Genomic DNA, 20,072 nt, shown 5'->3' on the forward strand with positions numbered 1-20,072 from the left:
CCTGAACCTGGTCTCCTCATCTATTAAGTGGGGCTAACTGACTCCTTGGGGTTGTATGAAGTAATAGATAAATGCTGAGGGCCCAGCATGAAGGAAAGTGGCTACTTGTAGCTCGCTGCCATCTGAGGAAGCTGAGTCACCCTCTGCGGGGACTCCCAGTCTCTGCCGAGTCACCCTCCTTACTTGCGAGCCCTTTTTCTCCCTTAGAGGACATCGTCAACACCCCACCCCAAGCCCCCAGCCTACCACCAGGTCATCTCAGTTCCAGTAAGGTCAGTGGCTTCCAGCATCTCTCTGTTGGAGGAGATTCCCCAGGAGACACCAGAGACCTTCAAGGGGCTGGGGAGGAGGAGCTGCCTAGGACCTGAGGGTCCCAGGATGGACCCCCATCAAGGAGGGATGGGAGTGACAGGATAAATCCCCCAGCTTTCTTGCCCCTGGAACAATTCTGTGGTACATTCTACATGGTTCTTCAGAGGACCCCCAGTGGGGTTGAGCCCCACGTGCGCACGGTGACACCCTGCTCAATAGCTTGCTCTTATTGGCTGTCTTCCCCTCCCCACCTCCCCTCCGTAACCCCTCAACTATGCCCCCTGAGATCACCCCCAAAATAAACCGCTTACACCCAAATCCTTAGGTCAGGGTCTGCAACCCAAACTAAGACACTCGGCACCTGCAAGGCCCTTCCTCCCCGTCCAGTTGTGGAAATCTGGCTCATCCTTCAACGTCAGCCAAAAGACACCTCCTCTGAGAAGCCTCCCTGATGCCCTGTCAGAAACAATGCACGTGCCAGGCCTCCCCACTGGCATACCTATGCTACTTTTTCTTTTGTTTGACACCTCTTGTTTTTCTCATGTGACAGTCAGATGTCTGATTTCTCCCCAGGCTGGCTGAGCTCTCCATGAGCACAGAGGGGAGTCTAGGGCCTGTCCCACAGCAGGGTCTCAGGAAACCTCTGCCAATTATTTGAACTTTTGCTACTAATAATATTTAATATTTACTATGTGCTTACAATTATTGCCCTGAGACCTCACAATTATTATTTTAGGTTACAGTTCCCAAAATTATGCCCATTTTAGAGATGGACAAACTAAGGCCAAAAAAAAAAAAGATAAGTAATTTAGATACAGTTGCATAGTCAGCTAACTCAGATCTGTAGCTTTTAATCAGTACGTGACTGGGTGAATTTGCAAACTCTTCTCGGAGAAGCAGTCCCTGATATTTCCAATAATGGAGAGTCAACTCGGTCACAGATGAGGCCACCCCACTGGCTCACTGCTTACTCCAGTTGAAGGTACTCACAGCCAGCAACGCTCCCTGAGACTCTTCACTCTGTCTTAAAGGCCAGGGTCAGGGAGTGACCACAGCGCCCATCAGGCAAGGAGTTTCAGAAGAACAAGACCATGTCCTCAAGGACATCCTCAGACAGAGATGAAAAGCCGAGAAACGGTCCAGAGCAACCAGGGACAGAGGACTGAGTGAGTGGCCCCCAATCTCCTCCAGCCCCTCAAGTCGGCTGTCTACGAAGCCAGATTGGTAGCTACCCGATGAGTCCACCTATAGCCTTGGGTCCTCCACCCCCTGCAGGACTCCCCACATCCTACAGAAAGCTCTGCCACCCCAGAGAACCCTCCGCCCACCCCAACCTAAGGTGCCAACCTGACCACACAGAGATCAAACTTGAATTGATTCACTGGTGCTAGGGACTAAAAAAAGAAGCCTTGTACCCAACCCGGAAGAGTACACACCATAGGATTCCATTTCTATCATCCCAAAACCAGGCCCGGTAATCAATGCTGCTATAAGTCACACAAGTGGTGCCTCGTGGAGGGAAGGCGATAGTGACAGAGGGAGGAGCAGGAATTCTGGGCACAGGGCATATGGTAGCCCTCCTTATCCGAGGGCTCACTTTCAGTGATTTCAGCTACCCGTGGTCCACTGTGGTCCGGAAGTAGACGGTCCTCCTTCTGACATAACATCAGAAGGTCAGTAGTATCCTAACGCTACATCACAATGCCTAGGTCATTCACCTAGCTTCATCTCATCACGTAGGCATCTTATCATCTCACACATCACAAGAAGGGGGAGTACAGTACAATAAGAAACTTTGAGAAAGAGAGACGACATTCACTGAACTTTTGTTACAGTATATGGCTATAACTGTTCTATTTTATTACCAGTTATTGTTGTTAATCTCTTATTGTGCCTACTATATAAATTAAATATTATCGTAGGTATGTATATATAGGAAAAAGCATAGAATATATAGGGTTTGGTACCACGTGTGGTTTCAGGCATCCACTGAGGTCTTGGAACGTGTCCCCACGGATAAGGGGGTACTACTGTATTCTGTTTCTTGGTCTGGGTGCTAGTTATATGGGTGTGTTCACTCTGTAAAAATTCCTAAACTCGTCAAACTATATGCTTATGATATGTGTGCTCTCCTGGATGCAAAAATCCACTTCACTAAAGGTTTTTTTAAAAGGAAAAGAGAAACTTTTGAGTATCCCAGCCCACTCTCTAAGGTGGGGGACACTCTTCCCAGGCCGGGCAAACAGCTCACGGCCAACAGTCTAAGAACAAAACCGTGTGATAGGAGCTATAAAAGAAATCTGAATACACAGGATCGAGGAAGGGCCCTGTGTGAGGATTGAGGAGGGAGGAGTAGACATTTTCCCATCCCACCAAGATGCCAGAGGAAACCCCAAATTCTGAAAGGGCTTGAGGATCAGGAGACTATATATAGTAAATTCTATGAGGCTATAGGGAGAATGGGTCATGACCAGGTTGGGGTTGAATGGTTAGGATGGGATGGGTTGAAATGAGATGAAATTAAAGAGGATGGAGATGGGATGGGGAGGGGTTGGGGGGCAAGGGATGGGGCAGGGAGGGGGTGGGATGGAATGGGGATGGAATGGGGATGGAGACAGGACAGGTTGGGGTGGGGAGGGGTGGGGTGGGCTGGAGTGGGCCAGGATGGGATGGGACCGGACAGGAATTTGAAAATGGAACCCGGATTATAAAGAGCTTTATATGAAACCCATCAAGATGAGGAGTTGGGATTTCATCTTGCCCAGAGTTGGAGAATTTTTAGCAGGGCAGGGGCACCCTTAGCATTGTCCTCAAGGGATCCTTCTGGCCGGTGTGGAACTATGGGCCTCAAGGAGAAGCCTAGAGGCCAGATGTTTCTAAATTAAACTAACAAGATTTTACCCAGTCAGATGGGCCAGAGGAGAGGCAAATGGGCACTCCCAGGATTCTCTGTGAATTGAGCTGGTGAGGACCTAGATCCATGCTCAAGTCGGGGAACTCCGGAAGGTCCAAGGGAAGGAAAACACTTGCCCGCTTCACAGAGGAGCTGAGCGTTTCCTCCTCTTTCTGAGCTCTCAGGACCTGATTCTGAGACAGCTCACACCCCAACAAAGGAGGAAAAGACACCACCAGTGAGACCACAAGAACCCATTCTAGCAGGCAACCGGACGAGGGCTGAATGAACTATGCCCCCCCGCGTTGCACCAGACGTCACAGCCCAGAACGCTTCCAGCCAGGGATCTGTCTTAAATGGCCCCAGAACTTGGACCATCATCACATCTCTTCCAGAGGCAAACAGCCTCAGAAAAGGGGCTTGCCTGGCCCACCGCGACTCAGCCGGCTGGTGGCACAACCAGGAGCTGGACCGAGATGCACTGGCCCCAGATGCCCCATCCTGCAGTCTTTCCAGAAATATGACACTGCTCCAAGCTCCCGATTTAGTTCTTTGGTGGCGAGGGAGCAGGAGCTCTGTCAGCCAGAACAGCGAAAGCAACCGCGAAGCACACGCCCCTTCCTCACCTGTATGCGTGCGGACGTGCCTCTTCAGGTCAAAGGTGTCGTTGAAGCCCTTGCCACAGAAGGTGCACAGGTGTCTCTTCACCTGGTTGTGGCACTTGAGGTGGCGGTTGAGCATGCGCTGCAGGCGGAAGCCCTTGCCACACAGCTCACAGCTGTGAACCGCCGGGTCGCTGCATGTGCCTGTGGTGAACTGGGACAGAGAGAGTGGGGGTGAGGGCCCCGGCACAGGCGGGCACCCCCAGTGGGCTCAGCCCGGAGCCCACCTCCCCGTGTGGCCAGGCTGCGGCTCCTGACCCCTAAGAACTTCCAAGCGGGTTTTGGGGAAGGTGAAAGAGATCACTGGCTGCTCCTCCCAGCATTCATTCTCCCCTTCTTCCTGAGAACAGACTTCTTTTTTTAAAAATTTTGAGAGACAAAGCACAAGCAGGCTCCCCACTGTCAGCACAAAGCCCGATGTAGGGCTCGACCTCACAAAAGAGAGATCATGACCTGAGCCAAAATCAAGAGCCAGACACTTCACCGACTGAGCCACCCAGGTGCCCCCCCCACACACAGTTCCCTTCACCTTAGAACAGACTTGTGTTCCCTGCCCCCAGCTAAGTGTCTATACTTGCCAGCCTGATAGCAAGTCATGGCCGCAGGACGAGCAGGCCAGTGAAAACTACACTCCTCTCTGGGGGAAGATGGGGCCCTCTTCCTCCTTTTCTCCTTCCTGCTGGCTACACCTCCAACTGCCCCTTTGGACCATGACAGGGAAGCCAGTGCTGAGGATGGAAGAGCAGAAAGAAGGGAGTCCAGGTCCTGATGACGTCATGGAGCCCGCCGTAGAGTCCCCAAAGACAGCCACAATCCACTCCTTCCTCCCCGTGCCTGCATGCTGCTCTACTCATCAAGAGACGGAAACCATTTCCTCTCCCCTGGGATGGAGGCAAGTTCTAGGTCTTAAGAGACTTTGCAGCTTCTATATGTTCCCTCGTGGAAGCCAGCTGCCATGTAAGACGTCCAAAGCCACCATGCTGTGAGGAAGCCCAAGCAACCGGTGGCCAGTGGCCAGTGGTCCGGTGGCGTTGGACAGCAAGGCCATTGGGAGAGGCACTGACGTGCCAGATATGAATAAAGCCTCCCTGGACCTCCCAGCCCAGCCCATGGCAGCCACCAGCTAAGTGACTCTGGCCAGTGCTATCCACAGTAGAACTGCCTGGCCGTGCCCCAGCTCCTGATCCGCCAAAGTATCAACAACTAAAATGATCATTTGGGGAAGGGACTTGGTCAGGATCCCACAGCTGCATTAGCAGCAAAACAATAACCAAACCCCAGGCCCTGGGCTCCCAGTCTTGTTTCCCATGGTCCCTCAACCATGCTGGCCGCCTCTAAGGAAGAAAATTGAATCTATAATTAAGTGGTGAAAAACACCAGATCTAATATATTCATCAAAGTTTTCTTAGTTACCAAACCAGATCATTTAGAAGCTTGATCCAATTGCTCTACTACTTATAAAAGGGCCTAATAACCTTATTTTCATACAAACATCATTAGCAGGAAGACTTGGTCCTTGCCTGGCTCCACACACCTCCCTAGCCTCCAACACCAACCACCCCCCTCCCCTCCACCCAGGGTATTGCCCTCCACTGAGACCTAGCTCAACTGTTGCCTCCCTGATGTAGCTAGCTTCTCTGCAGCTTCTGCCCAAACTGGTTTCCTATACCCCTAAGGCCAAGGCCCTTAAACCCCAGCATGCACACGGATCCCCTGGGGGGCTTGTTAAAACACAGGTTCCGATTCAGGAGATGTGGTGGAGTCTCAACGCGGCATTTCTAACCAGCTCCCAGGAGATGCCACTGTGGCACAGACCATCCTTGAGACATGAGGCTAGGGTACTGGCCCTCACACAGTTCAGTACTTGATTCCACTATTTCCAGAAGGTTCCATCATGCACAGATGTTTCATCATAGTTCATCTGGTTTCCTCGACTAAATGCCTTTGCAGAAGCCAGGAAGTGTTTGTGCACATTCCTGCCCCCCACACCCCAAGCTCAGACTCAGGCCAGTGCACAGCGTGTTGATGAGCAATGGCTCACAGGTGGCAAAATACAAAGAGACTTGGGGAAGGCACAAGACCCCAGAACAGGGTTTTTCGGTCAGCCTCCTTGTCTTCTTGGAGCTTAATTTGTCTCAGCTGACACTGGAGTGCCCTCTCTGCAACAGGCCCTGTGCTCAGAGCTGGAAGCAATACGTCACCAGGATGACATCCCAAGAAGCTGCCAGTCTAGTAGGGAAGGAGATCAGTCAAAAGGCCCCTGATATCTGGGAAGCCCGAGGGCACAATGGACACCTCAGAGAGGCACCTACCCCAGACATAAACTGTGAGGGAAGGCACTTCCAGAGGAAATGAGCTCCTCAGCCAGTCAAAGATGAGGAGGAAGAGGAGGGCAATGGCAAAGAATATTCCAGAAGAGGGCAGTGGAAAAGAGAGAGACTGTGTGTGGTTCCACATGGCTAGCCTGAGCCATAGAGCCGTGGTAGCAGAGCAGGGCAGTGTCCTCCTTGGGGCTCTACCTCAAAAGGCAGAGGGGCCCCTGGAAGCTACAGTGGAGGACAGCCTCGGGGGTTGGGTTGTTGACCCAGTGGGTAACCATCCTGGGCCTCCAACTCTCACGTCCCACCTCTGCCCTGCATCCCCCAAAGAGGGTTGGGCCTGGCATTTGTCCTGAGGGAGACCCAGCTGAGCCCAAGACTTTCCTATTTCTGTCACCAGGACAGGTCAGGTCTTCTCCTTGCCCAGAAGTCCCCATTTTGGTCATTTCAACCCTTGCAGGGATGTGAAAAGACTAAATATGGCCCAAGTCTTCGCAAACTGAATACCTGGAGCTCCTCGAGGCCATGTCTACGCAGGAAAAAGGCCATTGAGAGCTAGCAAGTGCCTAATAAAGCAGAACATAGACAACTGACCCAGGTAATTTGATTAGGAACGTGCAGAAAGCTAGAACTGTCTTCCTGCAGAATGTTCTTAAGGATTTGCCAACTTACAGTCCAAACCCAAACTCCTGTTTACCTTCTATTACAGTCCCAGATGAAAACCTCAAATCACTGGCATTATTTTGCTTGAAAAGAATAAAATCTTGAAAGATAGAAAGGAGATTAGTGACATTTTGAGGGAGTGCAGGGCCAATGGATCATCTGAGCAAGCTACAGAATGCCTTTTAACACAGGAGAAAACATGATAACGGGGGAGGAGACTGAGGACTAACTGCCCTCCCCCAGTCCAAGGGGGAGTTTCCTTCTGGTTTTCTTGGAACAAAATAGAAATTCTCCAAATGTGCCTCAACAAAGGCAATTTTTTCACTTCTCCACCATCATACACATCCCCATTCCACAGGATGGAAAACTGAGCCAGCACCCAGGGGTTCATTTCGGGGAATTTCCCTAAGGTGCACCCTCCAATCCCTGAAGCACTGTCTGCCACCTCTCTATACCTATGACCAATCCAGCACCCAGACATTAACAAATTCTATTTGAAGCCTTAAGAGAGCCTTGTTGAAAGGTCTAAGATGAACTAATGGCAAAGGATCATGGCTGAAGAAGCCAGCTTCTGCCAGACTGTTTCACTTCTCAGAAAGGAAGGAATATTTGTAGGATAAATTCCTACATGTGAAATTTATCCCACAGAGTGTATTTCACACATCAGGTACCCTGAAATTCCGTCTGTAACGGCAAAAGGCCAGGAAATACCTATATGTCCGTCAAGAGGGACTGTTAAAAGATGCTAGAACCATATAATCAAAACAGCTAGAGAAAGGAAAGAGCATCAGCTGCCAGACACAATGAGTGAGCCCTCTGATGTCCAGCCCAGTCAAGCCCCCAGAAGATTCCAGGCGGCTGCCATCTGACCGCAACCACAAGAGAAACCCCAGGCAAGAATGGCCCAGTCAATCCTCAGAACTCGAATTCAGAATAATAAATTAAACTACTAAATTTGGGGTAATTTGTGAAAGAGCAATGCGTAACTGGAACAGTAAGAGATGCAGCACATTCTCTCCAGAACATCAGATCTGCCACATTTCCTAATGTTCTCTCCCAGGATGGGCTGCAGGGTACAGACAACACATCTGATCCTTGGAATGACATCTCATGGGTTAGAGGGCCAGCAATCCCTCCCCAGGTCACACGTCAGCTCACTGGGCCATCTTTACAATGTTTACGTATGTTTTTTGTTTTTGTTTTTTTTAATGTTTATTCATTTTTGAAAGAGAGAGACAGAGAGAGACAGAGAGGGGAGGGACAGAGAGGTATACACAGAATCCAAAGCAGGCTCCAGGTTCTGAGATGTCAGCACAGAGCCCGACACAGGTCTTGAGCTCATGAACCTCGAGATCATGACCCGAGCTGAAGTTGGACGCTTAACCCAATGAGCCACCCAGGTGCCCCGTACACAGGTTTATACCTAACACTGAACCTCCTAAAAGTTCAAAATAAGGTTAACCAGTCTTACCTTGTTACTCTGCAAGTAGACCCAAACTAGTTACATCTTGGCTATCTTAGTTACAAAATGAGAGTGCAGTGAACAGACAAGAAATGCTGAGTATCAAATAAAAACCTAGACTGGCTGTCAGCTATTTGCGGGATGTCATTTAATATCCCTGAGCCACAATTTCCCACGTGTAAAAATGATAAAATGGCAGGGCACCTGGCTGGCTCAGGTGGTAGAGTGTGCAAGTCTTGATCTCGGGGCTGTGAGTTTAAGCCCCGCATTCGTGTAGAGATTTTTAAAAATGATAAAATGGTATTAGATGAGCCATCTTCACAAGTATGAGGATCTGAGAGCACAGTTCTGTTCCTTTTTCTTAAGTTCAAGCCCTGATCCACCACTTACAGTCTGTGGGACGTAGGCAGGTAACTCCCCCTCTCTAAGCCTTAATTTCATCACCCGTAAAATGTGGACAATAACTATATTTGCCTCTCAGGATTATTAAGGAATCAAATAAGAAAAGCTACTTAAAAAGGACCTGATGGTCAATAACTTATCACTCTTATAGACCAGTTCCAAAGTTCTGGGATCCTAAGTAAAAGGTAATTGGTCAAAATCCCTTGATTCTCCATTGGCCTTGTGAATTTTCCCTCTGATTGGGAAAAAGAAGAGAAGTGACCTTCAATGTGAGCTGCCAACTCCCAGTCCTTCCGCCACGACTCTGAAATCCAAAAAGCTCTGAAAACCAACATTCTCACATATCTCGTGTTAGCAGTAAAACTGGACCTGAGCAGACATGAAGCCGTGCAGACTTGATCCCGTTGGGGGTCAATATTCATGTGTTTTGATATGGAAATCACTAACGTGTTTAATTATAGGCTACTGCTCCAGACGTACCAGGGTGGCATATGCACCATGCCATGTTCTGGAAAAGCTTGACAGTCTCACCCTTAATCAAAAAGCAACACTTTGCAAAAGGCTTACTAATGAAATGGGGAAGCTACCGTGGACAGTGGGAGAGGACATCAATCTGGACATTAATTCAGGGCAAGAAAGATGAAGAGAGACTGAGTGGTTCTCCAACCCCATGGCTGGGCGCTTTCTTGCTTGCTGTCCTGTTTTCTGCAGGACCTTGGCTTTCATTTTAAAAAACACACAAGGTTCCCCTCTAGTTCTTCTTAAAAAAAAAAAAAAAAAAGTCTTTGCAGTAAAAACAAACTGATCATTGTATCAGGGCTGTGGAAAACTTCAGGAGTGTCGGGGGAGGTAAGGACTTAGGCTGGCCCCCGACCAACTTGAAAGCTGGCTAAGGTCACTTACCTGTCAAACTTCTAAACCAAAAAAAAAAAAAAATGAAATGAAAATCCTTTATTGTCTGTTGATGCTTCCACCAGACAAGTCTATTAAAGTATTAATGGTCCTATTTCCTGTGGGAGAGTACTGCGTCCAGGCCACCTTGTGGGGGCTGTTTGGACAAGACTTCCAACTGACACATTTGCTATGCTTCAGCATTAACACATGCTAAGCACAGAGCGCCTGGCTGCCTCAGTTGGTAGAGCACGGGACTCCTCATTTTGGGGTGGTGAGTTCAAGCCCCATGTTGGGCATACAGATTACTCAAGAAACAAAACAAAACATGCTAAGCATATTGCCCAATTCCTTTGGGACGAAAGACTCCCTCCTGGTCCCTGTACCATTTCTTTAGGCTTCACCGCTCTGCTATATTGGTAGAATGGAGAACCTTCTCAAATGCGGAGATAATGAAGAGTATCCTTAGAATCCAGAAAAAACTGAGGTTCCAAGAGATCTAACCTGCTCTTGGTCACCTGACTTATCGGTGCGCACACTGAGATTCTGGATGTGGCCTGTTGTCTGCAAAACTTGTGCCTACACTTCACCTGGACAGGCCCACGGGTCTGGGCATGATGTGGGGGAAAGGGAGGGGATGAATCCTATTGTTTGTCTCCTATCACAGCTTCCTGTCAGACCATCAATGCTAATGGCTGTGGTGTCAAAGATACCTCCTAAAATGCAATACAGCAACCCTTAAAAAACAAGGATCCTTGGGTTGAGCTTTGCTACTAAAAACTGTGATAAATTCAATGAACACACCTCCCGTCCCCCTCCCCCCAGGGCTTTACCTTTCTTTCCTTGCAAATGAGGGGACTGGACCACACAAGCTTTAAAGTTCCCTGTAGTGGATCCTACGGATGGACACTCTTCTCAGCAGCTATTTCTACTTTTTCTGGTGCGCCTTCCCATACTGGAGGCTAAAAAGCTACAAACTGCATTTCCCAGACACCTTTACAGTTACAGGTTCTAGATGTGACTGGGGTTCCGCCAATGACCCACACTATCAAGAGGTTTGAATTTGGGCCTGAGTTAACTGGACAGAGGCAGGCACATGGCAATCACTCTATACTCTACATCAGTCGGTAGCCATAGAGGCAGAAGGTGGACCTCCCTTGGTGGCCCAGTTCTGCAGTGTGGCTCTGGGAGTTCAATCCTGGTATTTTAGCCCATTTACTACCCTATCATTAACCATTCCCAGCTGAAGCTAACTACAGTGGATTCTGTTGTCTGCAGCTAAACCCACTTCACCTATGTTCAAATTAAAAGCTGGTGCAATTAACACTTACATGGTTCCCCCATTCCTTTTCCCCCTTTTAATTAATCTGGCCTTTTTCGAGCATCTAGTCCAGATATTTCCCCAGATTTACAGTTTCTTCTCGCCTATTTTCCTCCAAGTGTTGTCATTTACATCTAGGGACTGTTGATTCCTTCTTCCCTGCCTGTACTTCTGTCCTATGTTGACCTATGTCCTCCTATGAGTCAGGCATTACTGTACCAGGTGCTGGGGATTCAAGAAGCCCAGGAGGAATGTTCCTTGCCTTTGGTGGGTCTAGAGTCAAGAAGAGGAGCCTGGTCAGCCAAATGTAAGGGACACGGTCAGTGAGTTACAATAGGGGTGGGGTGAGGGGCATCCAATTCTGTCTTATAACAGACAATAGGTAAGGAGTTAGGGACAGAGCTATGTTCTCTTCCAAATATCAAATGGATGGGTTTTTTAAAACTACTGAAATCCGTGATTCACAACATATCTAAAAATAAACAAGTTGGCCATAGCTATGGAATTCTGGTGACCCAACTGGTTATCTTGAAAACTGGTAAATAAAGGGAATCTTATCTGGCCTTTCCTGAATGAACTGTCTCACTGGGAACTAAACAGCAGATGAGGTGAAGTGTATCTCTGTACAAGAATATCAACTAATAAACAAAGGACGGAATATCACAACCCCTAATAACCTACAATATTTAGACCCTGAATATCAACAACTGCTGACATCACAGAGAGACAACCAAATATTATGTGCTTTCTGGATGTTAATAGGTGCCCCCCACTGTGACAGACTATTTGGCTAAAACAAACATACCTGATCAGACACCTAAAGCAGTGTTGATAGAACTTTCTGCAATGAAAGAAATGTTCTAATCTGTACTGTCCGATACAGTAGCCTCCGCTCACACCGCTCACACCTGAAATGTGGCTTGTGCAACTGAGGAACTTAATATTTAATTTTACTTAGTTTAAATTTAAATTGTCACACGTGACTTTAGCTACTACACTGGGCAGTGCAGCTGCAGAACCAACTACCCATTTTTTAAAAAAAAATTTTGGGGGTGCCTGAGTGGCTTAGTTGGTTAAGTGGTCGACTTTCGGCTCAGGTCATGATCTCACAGTCCGTGAGTTCAAGCTCCGTGTCGGGCTCTGTGCTGACAGCTCAGAGCCTGGAGCCTCCTTCAGATTCTGTGTTTCCCTCTCTGCCCCTCCCCTGCTCTCTCTCTCTCTCTCTCAAAAATAAAGAAACATTAAAAAGAATTTTTAATTAAAAAAATAAAATAAAATAATTTTTTAACGTTTATTCATTTTGGAGAGACAGAGCACGAGTGGAGAGTGGCAGAGTGAGGAAGACACAGAATCTGAAGCAGCTCCAGGCTCTGAACTGTCAGCACAGAGCCCGACGTGGGGCTCAAACCCACTAACAGCAGGATCCTGACCTGAGCTGAAGTCAGACGCTTAACCAACTGAGCCACCCAGGCACTCTACCCGATTACCTATTTAGAAAAAATCTAGGAGACCGAGGAGCATTAGCCTTTGTGGTGATGCATTCCTCAAAATCCAGATTGTTAGAAACTCTCCAAGCAAATTACTCATCTCTTCAATAATTAACTTGTAAGGAAATGGACAAGAGATGGGGGGCAGGGGGAATGTGTAAATTAAAAGAGACCTGAAAGACATGTCAGTCAATTACAATGTATAGACATTGTGTGGACCAGACTCAGCAAACTGGAAAAAAAAAAAAAAAGTATGAATTTATGAGACAATTAGCAATGTGAACACCATTGTTAACATGGGTGTGATCGTGTACCTTGATCTTTATCTATCACAGGCACATTCTGAGTTATTTATGGTTGAAATAATAGGATAACTGAGATTTGCTTCAAAATCACATGTCGGGTGTTAGATGGGGGCTGGATGGGCAGGACCAGCCATAGAAGAACGGTTGTTGGGGTGGGGTAACGGGCCCTATGCCTCTGAAAGTCTCCAGAAATGAAAAATGATGAGAAAAAAAAAAGGAAAAAGACTACTGCACCTTCACATATCTGGCACTACTTGAAGACTCAGACTACAGAGCCAGGTAAAAGACCAAAAATACTTTAGAAGGAATTCTACTCTCAGTTCCTTTTGAAGTATCCTTGGAAGAGGCCAAAGGAAGGGAACAGAAGGGGAAAAGGAGGAGATTCATTTGCTATTCTATACTTGCACCTGGGTCCCACCACCCACTGAGACAGGAAGGAAAAACATCAGTCAATTGACTGATTTCACTTCAGAGTTACTTAGTTTCTGATAAACCTTCAAAGGAAGGGCAATGGTGATCAGGGTGTCTGGGGGTCTCTGCTCCACAGCTAGATTCCTGCAAATGGGCCCAGGACAAAAGAGACTTAAAGCCACCTAGACCTGTCACGACCGCCTTCTCAGATGCACATGATCTACCCCCCACCCCCCCCACCCCCGAATCTGTTTGGAAAATTACTGAATCCTCAGCAGTAAAGAGACGATTTTGCAAACAGCACTGAGGCACACAGAAGGCAGACAGGCTGGGAAGAGCCATTTTCCTAACCAGCACCTAGGACTCCTTTCCAGATCTACTCACAAGCACAACCAGATTGGCAAATCCCTAGTCCCCACTGGAGACAACAAAATACTGGACGTTAACGAAATCTGCCATCCATCACTATTAAACTAACTTCCTACTGGCAATTTATACATGCAGAAGTGCTAGACATTCTGCAGCCCTTATTTCATCTAACCACCACTTCTGAGAGGCTGATTCCATTGCTTTTCCATTTTACAGATGAGGGAAGTAAGACTCAGGACAGAGGGGCCCCTGGGTGGTTCAGTCAGTTGAGCATCTGACTTCAGCTCAGGTCATGATCTCATGGCTCATGAGTTAGAGCCCTGCTTCGGGGAGCCCTGCTTCTTTCTCTCTCCCTCTCTCCCTTGCTCACTTGCACCCTCTCTAATACAAAAGAAAAAAAAAAAGACAGATAATATATCTCTAAGACAGCTGGTAAGATGGAACCAACTGAGGTCTTCCTTCTCAAAACCCTTCCAGAGCCCTCCTCCGCCTGCCCAAGCGCACCCCCACCTCTTGGCTTGGCCCCTTCACCACCTCATCCTGTCCCAGTTTCTCACCTCCCACTTGCTCTCTGACCCAGCAGGCCCATTTTCTATCTTCGGGCACCATAGCTTTGAGTCCTTTACTGACTCAAGTTTTGGGTTCAGCCATACGCCCCTAAAGCCTGACTCTCCCCCCCTTCCTCACCCTCAAATCCACACCAAGAAAACTTCCCTGCTCAGAATTACATCTTTGCACATGCTTTAGCATTCCCTTTGCTGTAACAGAGTTAATAATTAGTATTTGTGTCTCCCCACCAACCCAGACAATCCCAGCTAGAGTTAAAGGGCACCTAACACATTCCCCTCTTTACTCATTTATTTTCACCACTCTATGAGGTAGGTTTCATTATTATTCCCATTTCACAGACAAGGAAACAGAGGCCCAGAAAGATTAGCAACTTGCCTAAAGTCACACAGGTAAGAAGTGACAAAACCAGAGCCTGGGGGCTTAACTGTTTCGGTCAAATGATTGTAGAACACCAAGCTGGGAACATTTTTATCTCCCGGCTGCCTAGCACACAGCAGGCACTCCAAAAAATTAGATGGGATGTTGCCTCTCTCCACAGGGCACTGGCTCAAACCTGCCCCTCCTCTACTCCTCTGAGCCAGCTGCTTAGTGAGTGTCTTGAAGTTATTCAAACTCAATCATTATGCTTCATGCATGGGCCTCATTCTTGAGTGGTATTTCTTTTCTTCTAGTTAAGAAACTAATTTTTTTTTAATTTATTTTAGAGAGAGAGAGCCCACCAGCAGGGGAGAGGGGCAGAGAAAGAGAAAGAGAGAGAGAGAGAGAGAGAGAGAGAGAGAGAGAGAGAGAGAATCTTAAGCAGGTTCCATGCTCAGCATGGAGCCCGAGGAGGGGCTCCATCCCATGACCCTAGGATCATGACCTGAACCAAAATCAAGAGGATGCTCAACCAACTGAGCCACCAGACGCTTGGAGAACCTAATTCTTAAGAGTCCAGCATATTTTTCACAGAACTAGAGAATTACCCAATATGCTAAGTCACGGGCAATTTGGACAGTCATTTAAAAACGGCCAATACCACAGATGATAATTCTGGAGGCTTGGAGCATCTTAACACCAAGATATCTCCTATTTTCGGACGGAAGCTGAAAGGGAAAAGGAATCTAAGCATCCTCAGTAAACAAATAAAACTTCTCCGGAAGCTATGCTAAGGTTGAGGAGCAAACTCACCACCCCGCAGCCCTTGGGGCGGTTTGTAGGCAAGATCACAGAAATAAGATTGTGGTTTATTTATTCCTTTAATCCAGGGCTACGATGGCACTGTTTACCTGAGACAAGAGAGAGCTCCTAAAATGCTGGTTAAGGGACTAGACCTTTCTCCCCTGCCACTTTCTTCCCAGGGTAATCTGGGAAATTGGGGGACAGAGGGGCAAACGGACCACAGTCAATCCCAAAACAACGTTGCAATTGTCCTTCCAGCCCGGTGATAAATATGCAAGTGGGACACTTAGTAGAATTTCCTGGAGGGCAGAGCTACCAGCCTCAGGCAAACTGTCCCCTCCCACTTAACCCCATCTGGCCCAGAAAAGCCTCAGGCCAGCTGACTTTGAACCTCAGCAGCACCACTTACCAGCGAGCAGCACGCGGCACCGCAGTAACCTTTAAAGAGGTCTTTTCCCGAGGATTCCAGCTCCAGCCTCTAGCCTCAATTCAAAACCAAATGTACCCTAGCCCGCCCCCAAGCTAAACTCCAGGAACCAGGAACATGCATAGGGAGGGATGGCCTCGCCCAGGAAAAGTAACCTAGTGTCACCCAATCCACAGCGAACACTGGAGTTCCCCCTCCCCATACCCCCATACCCCCCCCCCCCCCCGAGGCTGGGCTGCAGGACCGCCCTGGAGCGCTCCAGAATTATCGCCCACTAAGAGGGCCTGGAGCCCGCAGAGTACCACCAAGCTCGGAAATGGGGTCATGTGATTCCTAAAACACCACTCCCTGGCTCCAGCTGACTGAGTCAGTGGAATGGGATTCCTTAATCTTGGGGGTAGCGGATACATTTGAGCAGGCGATCATGAAAGTTCTACCCAGAAAAGCCAGATGGGTGTCCTGATAAGATGTCGCCTACAATTCTAGAAGACTAGGGGGAGGGGGTTGCTGAAGGATGGTAAGGGAGGGTAACAAACACTCCAACCCACTGGGGGCGGGGCACTGAGGCAATTTTCAGGTGAACTCCTTTATCCATCAGTTTAATTAAAGAAGATTGGAGAGGTATGACAAATTTAAAGTGCCCAGCACAGGCCTGGAGTCTAACGGGCACTCCATAATTGTCACTGGGAATAGCTGTTATTGCGAGAGGGCCACTGTGTGCCAAACTGCCGCCTCGGTCTCCAGAACGCAACCAAGTGTGTGGAACTCAGAATTCACATAGCGCTAGGAAATGCGCCCCAGAGAACGCAATTGCTGAGAGCCTGGGTCCCTCCTTTCTGAACCCGGGAACCCCGACGGCCCGGTGATTCTTCAGGCCCCGCACACACACTGGGCTGCTGGAGGGAGGAAGCTGGGCCTGGGTCCTTTAAGCAGTTCCAGAGGCCACCCCGGCAGACTGTGCCGGCTCCAAGGCTCAGCGGCGCGGGCCGCTGGCTACCCAGCAGGCGGGAGGACGCGCTGAGCCGCCCTGGCCGAGACCCAGAGGCAGGTGCAGGAACGGCGCGGCGGGCGCGCTCGGTGCCGGGGTACACCGGTGCCCGGGTGCGCGGGCGGGAGCTGCAGGGAGGGGCGCGGGTTCCCGGAGCCCGACGCCAGGGCGTGGTGCAGGTGGCGGCGGGGGCAGAGTCGACACCATACCTTGATTTTCGACCTAGCGACTGGGCGCTGCATCGCCGCCAGGTGTCCACCCGGGCCCTCTGCGTCGCCAGGCTCGGGGATTTCGCGCTCGGGGGCGCGCGGGGACGAGCTGCTCTCGGCGCCTCCAGGCTCCCCCGCGCTGCTGCTGCCGCCGCTGCTGCTGCTACTGCCGCCGTCGCTGCGGCAGTCCTCGGGGGGGTCGTGGAGCAGACGGCCCAGGCCCACTGCGGAGGGAGGGGCGGCGCCCCGACACAGACACGCGGCGTCAGGCCCGGGAGTCCGCGGCAGTTTGACCTGCGGGCGGTGCCGCCGCCCCGCCCTGGACCTGGGCACCAGGCCAAGTGGGCAACACGCGGAGGTGGGCGAGAGAGTCCCCGGCTCGGCCTCCCGAGCGAGCACGGGGTTGGAGGGGGGGGCGGCTCCTCGGTCCCATTTCCGCGCCCACAAGGAACCGAGGGCCTTGGGCGGCTGGGGACACTACGCGCCAAGTTGCCTCTCCCTGGGATGAGGGGATAGGGGTCTGACTTCAACCTACCTAGCCCGAGGGGCTGACGGATCCTGGGGCGACTCTATGAGGGCATGGGACCGAGAGGAGCCCCTACTGGCCTTCAGTCTCCCCTCCTGGGCCACCTCGTCCCGCGCTGCAGCCAACGGTCCCGCCGCCGGGCAATTACAGGCGCCCATTAGGAGGAAGGGGGCGCAGGGCGTCGCGGGTTCCCCAGCCTCTCCCTCTCCGTCTTCACGCGCCTCAAGGACCTCCCCCCGCCCCGAAAGAGGGGGCATGGGGTGGGCCGTCCGGCCCCTGCGGTGAGCTGAGGGGACCCGAACACCCCTGCCCCCACCCCGGGAGTCCCGCGCCCAGGCCCGGCCCCCGCGCGGCGCTCACCTGGGATGTAGGTGTCTGCCCTTTCCTCATCCGGGAGCTCATCCCAGCTGCGGACAGAGACCCCCGGGCTCCTCCTCTTCACCAGGAAGACTTTGGGCATGGTGTGGCCCCCTCCCCGGCCGGCGGCCCCCTTCCTGCCGGCTGCTCCCTGATAGGGGCTGCGGCAGTGACTCGGTCCCCGGCTCCCGGCGGCCAGAGACCACCTTCCCGCCTAGCCTGCCCTCTCCCTCCGCCCCCCGCCGCGCAGCGGCCCAGGCCTCTCCCCCGCACGCCCGGCGACTCCCAGCCTCCGGGCTCGGCGACACCTATGCCTTAAATCGCGGGTGAGACCACGCCGGGGAAAAAGTTTCATAAGGTGGAATAGAAGAGACACCAGGAAACTTGGGAGTGAGCATGCGCCCTGCAACATAACGGTGTCAACAAGCTCGCTACCTGTCCGACCGGTTCCGGCGGCCGGGGCTGCCTGTTCCAGCCCTTCCTTAGGCATGAATGTTTGCAAAAGAATTTAACGTCTGATTCTTCCCCCCCTCCCCTTTTTAAAAAGGGAAGAACGTTTTTTGATCAGCCTCTCGCCCCATTCCCCATCACGAGCACCTCAGGGCAAACTCTTAGAGGTTAACCCCCAGGTCCGCTTCCCGGGGCGTCCATCCTAAGAGCTGGAGCTTCCTGCGAGTTGCACACACCACCACCATCCCCCGCCCCCGGGTGGATTTGTCTCCGACAAGCAAGCAAGAAAATGGCTCAGTTCCTCCGGACTTTGTGGATGGTTTCCGCGGCTAGTTGAAATCCCGGCGGGCGGAAGGGGGAGGCGGCAGGGAGATTACCCAGGGCTCTGTTCTGGTAAAGAGGGCGACTTGGGGACTCAAGATCCCCATCATTTACAACAGCCCGCCCCCCCAAATAAGCACAGTAATAATATGACTTAAAGCTCGGCAGCTTTAGAACACGTCGTTATTACTGATCTGTGCCACACAATCTGGGGAAAACAAGTCGGCTTGCTCTGCTAAAGCAGCTTCCATCCCAAGACCTACCACCCCAAGAGCCTCATCAACCCAAATAAACACACAATGGAAACAAAAGCCGAGCGCCTGTTATGCAAACGCAGCTCCGAAACAAATCTCTTATCCTTGCCCACTCCCATTACAGTCTTCGCCTAACTGCCCGCTCCCCGAAATCAGAGGCTGGGAAATACCTTTCCCAGTAAACGAAGACGGGCTGCTACTGGGGAGGTGGCTGGAGAGCTTTGTATTTATTTTTGGTTTTGGTTTTTCCTCTCGGGCTTTATTCGCGGAGGGGGAGTTGGGAGAGAAGGAAGAGGAGTTGGTAAGAGAAAGATGCCAAGTTTCTAAGACCAGCAGTGCCGGCGTTTGGGGCGCGCGCTGTCCCTCTCACGGCCCCTGCTCGGGTGCGCCCGGGGACGCGCAGCACTGCCTCCACCGCTGCGGTGGGCGCACCCCTCCTGTGGGTGAGCAGACTCGTGCGGGCTCGGGGGCTGCCGGGGCGCGTCTCGCCAGGAGCTCCCTGGCGCCCGCAGCTCGCCCATCCGCCAGACTCACCTGTCTGTAACCCGACCCGCTGCGCGCCCGGCCCACAGGGCCGAGGAATCGACACAGCGGTTTTCCCCGTCCTCTTCCGCCCTGGAATGGCCCTTGGGGACACAGCAGCCTGGTAACGGATTTCTCGGCTCGGCTGGAGTACTCTTTCCGCGCACGGAGAGGGGGCGCAGCTCTCCTGGGTCTGCGAAGGGAAGAGAAGCGCCATGCCTCGGGGTCTGCCCTCAAGAGGTCACCCTGTCTTGGCTCAAGCCTGTCTGGACTCCAGATTTTCTGAGAACAATCAACGAAGAATGAAAAAGACTTTGATCCGGTTAAGCCGGGTGTGGAGAAGGAAGACATTTCTATAGCGGCACAAGGAAACGAGGCTTCTTTTTAGTCTTTAAGGCTGATGGCGCAGCTTCTGGGAGACTCTGAGGATGTATTTTACCTACCAACAAACTGAAGATTTTCGGAAAGAAGGAGCTTGGTGGAATGAAAGTAAAATAAAGTAAAACTGTGAAATCACAGAATCACCTCCCATCTCAATAAAAATCTTTAGAACTTCCCTTCGTTCAAAATTCCTGATTTCATGAAAAAGTCAGCCAGCCCCATTAACAGATTTTTTTTCTCTTATTGGATTTCAAATCAATGAGTGCCTGAACCACTTTGTCCTTTATCTGAAAAGGCTGTAGAATGACAGACTAATAAGGCTAGAAACCTCGAGAAGCAGTGCAAGGTTTGGGGGATTCGGAATAAAAAATAAGAATAAAGTACACTTGCATTCAAAGATTGTTGGAGGC

General features: G+C 50.6%; 1 protein-coding gene across 3 annotated transcripts in view; it reads right to left on the reverse strand.

Moving 5' to 3' along the window:
- Nucleotides 1-19,611, reverse strand: part of OVOL2 (ovo like zinc finger 2) — a 32,825-nt gene extending 13,214 nt beyond the window's left edge. Inside the window, exons 1-3 of one of the 3 annotated variants that reach the window (XM_047851262.1) lie at nt 17,738-19,387; nt 16,852-17,075; nt 3,832-4,021 (exon numbers count right to left, since the gene is read on the reverse strand). In XM_047851262.1, coding sequence (XP_047707218.1) covers nt 3,832-4,021; nt 16,852-17,075; nt 17,738-17,837 — 514 coding nt within the window. In that variant the 5' untranslated portion in view covers nt 17,838-19,387. The other 2 variants (XM_047851263.1, XM_047851264.1) reach the window with 2 other exon arrangements.
- Between the last annotated feature and the right edge of the window lie 461 nt (nt 19,612-20,072).

This window comes from Prionailurus viverrinus, chromosome A3, assembly GCF_022837055.1.
Source record: "Prionailurus viverrinus isolate Anna chromosome A3, UM_Priviv_1.0, whole genome shotgun sequence".
Lineage (NCBI taxonomy): Eukaryota > Metazoa > Chordata > Mammalia > Carnivora > Felidae > Prionailurus > Prionailurus viverrinus.